Source organism: Varanus komodoensis, unplaced genomic scaffold, assembly GCF_004798865.1.
Source record: "Varanus komodoensis strain SLA01 unplaced genomic scaffold, ASM479886v1 scaffold80, whole genome shotgun sequence".
Taxonomy (NCBI): domain Eukaryota; kingdom Metazoa; phylum Chordata; class Lepidosauria; order Squamata; family Varanidae; genus Varanus; species Varanus komodoensis.
Genome location: NW_025336482.1, coordinates 2399549 through 2406966, shown reverse-complemented (window position 1 = coordinate 2406966; position 7418 = coordinate 2399549). Strand labels below are relative to the sequence as shown.

At 50.2% G+C, this 7418-nt stretch overlaps 1 protein-coding gene across 1 annotated transcript; it reads right to left on the bottom strand.

The window, feature by feature from the left end:
• Nucleotides 1-1708: 1708 nt before the first annotated feature.
• Nucleotides 1709-2803, bottom strand: MRPL34 (mitochondrial ribosomal protein L34). Its single transcript, XM_044455943.1, has 2 exons — nt 2748-2803; nt 1709-2300 (listed from the first exon to the last, which is right to left on the bottom strand). Exons 1-2 carry the CDS (start codon nt 2771-2773, stop codon nt 1982-1984), a joined length of 345 nt encoding a protein of 114 aa, XP_044311878.1. The 5' UTR covers nt 2774-2803; the 3' UTR covers nt 1709-1981.
• Between the last annotated feature and the right edge of the window lie 4615 nt (nt 2804-7418).

Sequence of the window (7418 nt, the reverse complement as noted above, 5' to 3'; positions counted from 1 at the left end):
AGGGCCCCCGCCCCGCCCGCGCGCGGCGCCCCCGGCAGCGCCGGCCCCGGCACGCCCCCGGAGAGCGGCTGCCGGGGCCCCGCCGAGGGTCCCACTCCTACCATCTTGCCCACCAGGCGCCTCCTCAACAACTTCGCATCCTCCCCCGCCTCCGCCTCCTTGTCCGCGAGCCGCCCGCTCGGCTCGCCCCTGGTCCGCGCCCATTGGCTCGCCCGAGCCGGAAGCGGGCGTCGCACTGGCTGGCGGCGTTGTCGCTCCGCTGCAGCGCCCGCCTCCCGCCGCCGCCTCCTCCTCCTCCTCCCGGACAACCGCGGAAGAGGAAAGAGGGAAAGGGAGGACCCGGATGGCAGGCGGGGCGGGCCTTCCGGCAAGGCATCACGGGAAATGTAGTCTGTCCGCCCCTCTCTGCACAGCGGGGACAAACCGCCACCTTTTCTGTCAGACAGAAGGAGGGCCCCATGTTTCTCCCTCACCCAAGTTCGTTGGACTGATTCCCGCCTGCCAGTGGTGGGGATGATGGGACTTGTAGTCCAGCCTTTGGAGGGCCAGAGGTTCCCTGCATAAGAGAGGCGCCAGATGCCCAAGGATCCTGAAAAGGAGCTGGCCCTACAGGGGGATTTTGGACTACCCACTGAAGCTGCAGAAGTTAGACCCAAAGAACTGAATAATCAGACATGTGTCTCTCAAATGCATCCCTGAGTTTCTCTTTCACACCCTGCCCTGGGAACACACTTGCAAACCTGGCCATCAGCTCAATTTTTGCTGGGTGTCTTTCAGCCCATTTTTCATTAATCTTGCACAATGGCCTATTTCTCTCTGGGCTTAATTAAAAGTGCAGAGCTTCACCCTAGCCAGCTCAGAAACGGTGCTTTACAGAGATCCTGCCACCTAAACCTCCTACTGGATTTATTCTAGGTTCCCATATGAAAGTTATCATTCTGTTCAGAGGTCCTGCAGTACCCCTCCTCTCCCCGAGATAAATTCAACTGGCGAAAAGTCGACTGGGGGTTTTCTGTAGCAGCACCTAAAGATGTTTTGTTGCTAGTCACAAAGTTGCGTCCAACCCATCACGACCCCATGGACAACAGGCTTCCTGTCCTCCACCATCCCCTGGACTCCACTCAAGCTCACATCTGCTGACTGCCCCAGTGACCCCATCTAGCCACCTCATTCTCTGCCGTCCCCTTCTCCTTTTGCCCTCAATTGTTCCCAGCATCAGGGTCTTTCCCAGTGAGTCCCTCCTTCTCATTAGGTGGCCAAAGTCTTTGAGCTTCATCTTCACTATCTGGCCTTCTAAAGAGCCGTCAGGGTTGATCTCCTCTAGGACTGACCGGTTTGATCACCTTGCGGTCTAAGGGACTCGCAGGAGTCTCCTCCAGCACCACAATTCGAAGGCCTCAATTCTCCGGCACGCAGCCTTAAAGATGACTAGGAGGACTCATTCTTCCCTAGCCTGGTGCTTCAACAGACTTTAACAGAAACCAGCTGGTGTTTTCTTTTTTAATAAAAAGGCAGGATCTCACCCTTGATGAGTAACAGATCTGCGTGAACAGAGGTGACTTGCAATTACATCCCCAAATGTCCCACTTTCCTATTTATTTCCTTTAAACACATGGTGCTGGTCTTTGCTTTCTGTATGGTTTTTTTCTCACAGCCTAAATGCAAGGTGTCAGTTCTGATTATAAATAAAATCACATGCCCTATCAAATAAGGAAAGAACATGCAGCTTTTAATAATTACATCTCAAACATCTGTTGTTTTTAAGGCATACAATTCTAAATATTCATTTTGATCCAAGAGAAGAGATAGCCAATGAGAAATGTTGGAAAACTGCATTCTGGGCCCAAAGGACAGACAGGAAGCAGCACACATTGCTTGAACTGGAAGATCTGTGGCTTGGGCAACTGGAATGCCTCACCACCTCCAGAGCAGCTATACTTCGTTTCAGCTTTCCTCCAGGTGTGTCCTGGCACAGAGACCTTTAATGGGTCAGAGACTTCCTCCCTTTCAGCATCCTTCGGAGAATGACTTCAATCCCACTGCGCTCACGGATGCGTTTAATCCAGCCGTGCTTGTGTTTCCGCTTGATATTCGATGGCTGATACTCGTTCCCACGGGCTTTGGTGCGAACTGGCTGGTGGCTCCACGGCACTGCCAACCCATGAAAATCCAGGCGTGTGCTCGCAGGATCCAGCGATGGGCCAGCAGGCAGAACTGGTCTCCACGACGTGGAGCGAACAGAACAAATTCCACGCTGGTAGATGATGCAAGCTGCAGCTCTCCTCATCAGGAGAAGAGGTCTGGGAAAGCAGAACAAGACGACGACAAAAATGTAAAGAGTAAAGCATTACTTTCACTTCATCGTTATTAAATATTTTTAGATGTTGCTCGTTAACACCTCAAAGCAGGGTATAGTTGAATATTTAAAACAATTTTAATGCACTATGAAAAATCATTTCAATGCCACCAGCAATACAAGGATTGTCATATTTTTGTCCCAGCCCTTGCAGAAAACCAAGGAACACAAGCGAGGAGGACAGCGAAGGAGCAGGAACAACGCAGTCGTCCTTCCACCTCGTCCCAGCCTTCCTCCAGGGACGACAGAGTGCCACGCACGGTGCCCGCTGGCCACTCACAACAGCCCTGCAAGGCAGCTAAGGGCGCCAAATCCTCCATAGCTGCTCTGTGCATGCTCAGAGGCTAGGGTCGTTTTCCCATGTAACCTCTTCCCGTACCCAGGCCCTTACCCGCCGCCTACAGCCAAGCTACCCATGTTCTTCTCTCACTCTCCAAAACGGAAATCCCCCTGCCCTGTGTCACCAAGCCAATCACGTACAAGGGTTGAGCGGAAAAGGCGGGGGAAACGGGGAATTTGCTTTCTGGGTAATGTAGTTTCTTCGCCGGTGATGCGCATTTCCTGTGGGGCGGGGCCTCCCTGGCTTCGGGTTGGCCGTGGAGAAGTAAACAGCAGTCTGCCCCACCCCATCCGTGACGTTAGGCGCCTTATTTAAATATCCCCGCCCCCGTCGTCTTCCGTCTATCTCCACCTTCGGCCAAGGAGGTAGCTTATTGAACTGTCTGCCCCGTTGCCTAGTTACGGGGAAACGAGGCCTAATCCCGCGTTCTGGACCAGCATATATTATATTGTATAGATTATATCACCTTACCTATTTTATTTATAGCTTTTCTATATCGTCCTTCACTAAAAAGTCCCAGGATGGTAGTACAATGAAATAAAAGTACAGCATCAGAGGAAAAAATTCAAATAAAACCCCATCTTAAAACATTGAACACTTCAAATATTGGAAAAATAAAAAGGTTTTAGTGCATAATAAAAAGAATATTGTATAAGTAGACCTGAATAATAATACATTATTGTGCTGAATGTTATGGAATATATAATAATAAATGTGCATAGTTCTATGAGGATGCATCAAGTCCGTCTTACTGCTCTCTCAATAAAGATACCAACATACTGAACTCTGGGATTAAATCAGCCTTCCCCAGTCTGGACATCCTCCTGATGTGCTTGACTGAAATGTCCACCATTCCCAGCTGGCATATGTTGGGAAATACAGATAAATCCTGGTAGGAAAAGGGTGCTTGTATTCGCCCTTGTGTTATAAAAATGCCTGCACTCCTTTCTCAGCAGTGCAATTCTAAGCCGAGCCTCTACTTAGTGTCGCTACTTTAAGAAACAGCAACTAGCCTCACTTGAGGCAACCACTGCAATTAGCGGTAAAGTTAATGGCATTGAGGTTTTTGTGCTGCTAATCTGCTGGCCTGCTTAATTCATGTGCAAACTGGTAGCCAAGACCAGCAATGCTTCTCATATCAATCTCCTGTGTTAAGACCCCTCTGCAAATTTTGCACATTCTTTTGACTGTGTTCCCCTTGTTTTGTCATCACTTGCCCTGCTGTTATGACATGTAACTCAAAACATCTAAAACACTCTGCACGTGTTCTGGAAGTTTGTAGCTGGTCTCTACCTGGCAGCATGGTTCATAAGGTTTGTCTCTGCAGAGAGTACCTGAGGGCTCAGTCTAATAAAGACCTCGAGACCTCACATCTGTCTCCATCGGGGAGCCATTTCCTTCTAATCCTGTCCTTTCCATTCAGGCAACGATAAGTCCTGCAACTCCCAGTGTCCCCCAGCCAGAGACAGGATGCCGCCCTAAATATGCCCATGTTTGTGCCTTTGGATTTGCACTCTGTCTACCCTCTGGAGCTAGGTTTCACAAATCCACACTCCAAGCAGTGAGGCAATGGCAAGCCCTGCCGGAAGACCCCAGGAAAAAGATTTTCCAGGAAACTGAGAAATACCCCACTTGCAATCGGTAATGTCCACATGACTGGACCGGACCCTTCCTTCACCAGATGAAGCCTGCAGCACCCATCGAAGCCAGAGGCTATCACTGTGCATCTACAGCTGGAAGCTCCATCAGTAACCTCCCTGCTTTCTCCACACCAGGTGCCATTTTGTACCCTCCGTTCTTTAGCCATTTACGGCATACCCAAAAGAAGACATAATAAGAGTTGTGCTCATAGAATCACAGAATAGTAGAGTTGGAAGGGGCCATGAAGGCCATCAAATCACACCATCCCACTCAGATGGCTGCCAGTTTCACCTTGAACGTCTCCAGTGTGGGAGAGCCCCCCACATCTCCAGGCAGTGGGTCCCACTGTCCTATCGCTCTGACCATGAGGAAGCTTTTCCTGATATCTAGCCTGAATCTGAGCTGATAGTTCTGCATCCTACACTCTGGTATCAGCAAGAAGAGACCTTGGCCTTCGCCTTTGGGATAGCTTTTGAGGTAGTTTACGAAGGCTATCCCTTCAAATCTTCTCTTCTCAAGGCTGAACAGGAAGGGCAAGTGCCAAGTTCTCTCAGTCTCTCCTCATAGGGCTTTCTTAGAATCACAGAATAGTGGAGTTGGAAGGGGCCGTGAAGGCCATCAGGTCCACCCCCTGCAGTTGCAGGACACCAAGTCACACCATCCCACTCAGGTGGCCGCCCAGTTTCTTTCTGGATGCCTCCAATGGGGGAGAGCCCCCCACATCTCCAGGCAGTGGGTCCCACTGTCCTATCGCTCTGACCGTGAGGAAGCTTTTCCTGATATCTAGCCTGAATCTGAGCTGATAGTTCTGCATCCTACACTCTGGTATCAGCAAGAAGAGACCTTGGCCTTCCCCTTTGGGATAGCTTTTGAGGTACTTTATGAAGGCTATCCCTTCAAATCTTCTCAAGGCTGAACATGCCCAGTTATCTCCATCTCTCCTCACAAGGTAGTGTGTCCAGACCTTGCTGCATGCAGCCATGACTGGTAGCCAAGAATAAACTTCTCCTCTAAGAACTTGTCTGATCCCCATGGAAAGTGTAAGTCCTGGCACTTCAGGTGTGAGGAATTAACACTCAACCTGCAGGGGAAGACCTAATTGTCTTGACCTTCAGTGGTTTTATTGATGATATTCCCCCAGGCCCCTGCAGTAACTAATGATAGCTTGCTTCCAATTATTGGTCCTCACAGCCAATAAGCTTTTAGGCATATACAGAGTGTTTTATGGGTTTTGAGTCACTACACAGCAGCAGGGCAGGTGATGAGGAAATAAGAGGAGAATGTGAGTGATCTGCAGAACTCAATACAATAATGCTGATTACAGGAGATTGCCATGAGATTATTATCAGCTGTCATTTGAATAGGCAAAGGAGGGTGATTGCAAAGCTGCTGGAAAACCTGGCTGGTCACCTTATCGCTTTAGACAGGTGTTAACTTTCCTTGTTCTGCAAAGGTTTTTCCAACTAAAAGTAATAGCCATCTCTTAAAAGAACAGCCAGAAATTAAAAGATGCTTGCTCCCAAGGAGGAAAGTTATGGCAAATCTAGACAGCATACTAAAAAGCAGAGACATCACCCTGCCAACAAAAGTGCGTACAGTCAAGGCTATGGTTTTCCCAGTTGCAATGCATGGCTGTGAAAGCTGGACCATAAGGAAGGCTGAGCGCCGAAGGATTGAAGCCTTTGGATTGTGGTGCTGGAGGAGACTCTGCGAGTCCCCTGGACTGCAAGGCGATCAAACCGGTCAGTCCTGGAGGAGATCAACCCTGGCTGCTCTTTAGAAGGCCAGATCCTGAAGATGAAACTCAAATACGCTGGGCACATAATGAGAAGGAAGGACTCCCTGGAGAAGAACCTGATGCTGGGGATGATGGAGGGCAAAAGGAGGGGACAGCAGAGGATGAGGTGGCTGGATGGGGTCCCTGGAGCAGTGGGTGTGAGCTTGGGTGGACTCCGGGTGATGATGAGGGACAGGAGGGCCTGGAAGAAGGTTGTCCATGGGGTTGCGATGGGTCAGACACAACTTCGTGACTAACAACAACAAAAGAACAGCTCTGAGAAAGAAGCCTGGCTTGGGAGTTATTTAAAGTTTTTGTATGCCGTCCCCTTGCTATATAGCCTCGGGACGGCTCACACAAATTTCTGAACTTTCCAAGAAGAGGTGCAGGTTGATTTTATAATGCAAAGGCACATAGAAGCAACCTTTCTCTATAGGGATCTATCTCTATTTTCCCCAACAAAGGCCGTCCAAATTTGTGGCCATCACATCTCATGGAAGTGAGCTCCACAGATTCACTATGCTCTGTCTTTAGAAGGACTTCCATTTATCTGTCCTGAATCTCCCACTGCTCAGCTTCATGGGGTGACTCCAGTACTCAGTAGCCCTCTCTGCCTTGGAGGCCTGTGGACCAAAACAAGAAGGGCCACTTTGCACTGACTCAGAGCAAGCTTCCCTTTTGCAAGGAAGTGTTGAGAGTTGCATAAATATGCATCACAGATACAGCAATGTGGCCCAGCAGCTACTCATCCAGATGCGGGAGGCATCATGCAAAGGAGAATCAGTTAAAAAATGGTTGTTGTCAGCAGGTTTTCAATAATAAAAAGACGTATGTGCGAGGAAAAAGAGAGATGGACTGTGCGATGATGCCCTTCACCTCATTTTCCCCTCTGCACAGCCTGATGGATGGCTGCTGACCGTTAACAGCTCCGGCGGCCCGTCTTTGAGTGGGAGCCCAGAGCTGTGAACCCCATCTTGGGCTGGTTCTCGGAAAGGAGCCATTCCCCACCGGGGGCTTCCAAGCGATGGGGCACGGTGGGCCGAGGAACGCGGCAGACTGCGGGATTCTACTCTGCCCAGCCGCACACCGGTTGCACCTTTGCTCTCCTCCTGCAAGGAAGCATTTGCAGAGGCAGAAATCTGAGCCGAAACACAACGCCCTGGGCATTTCTCTGCCTCTTGCCCCATGCCGGCGGGAGTGATGGGCGCTGTAGCGTAAGACTGCTGCACAGCGGGCCGGGGAACCCACAGCTTCCATCAGCCACAGCCACTGGCCAGCGCTGAGGGGAGTCGGGGTCCCGCAAG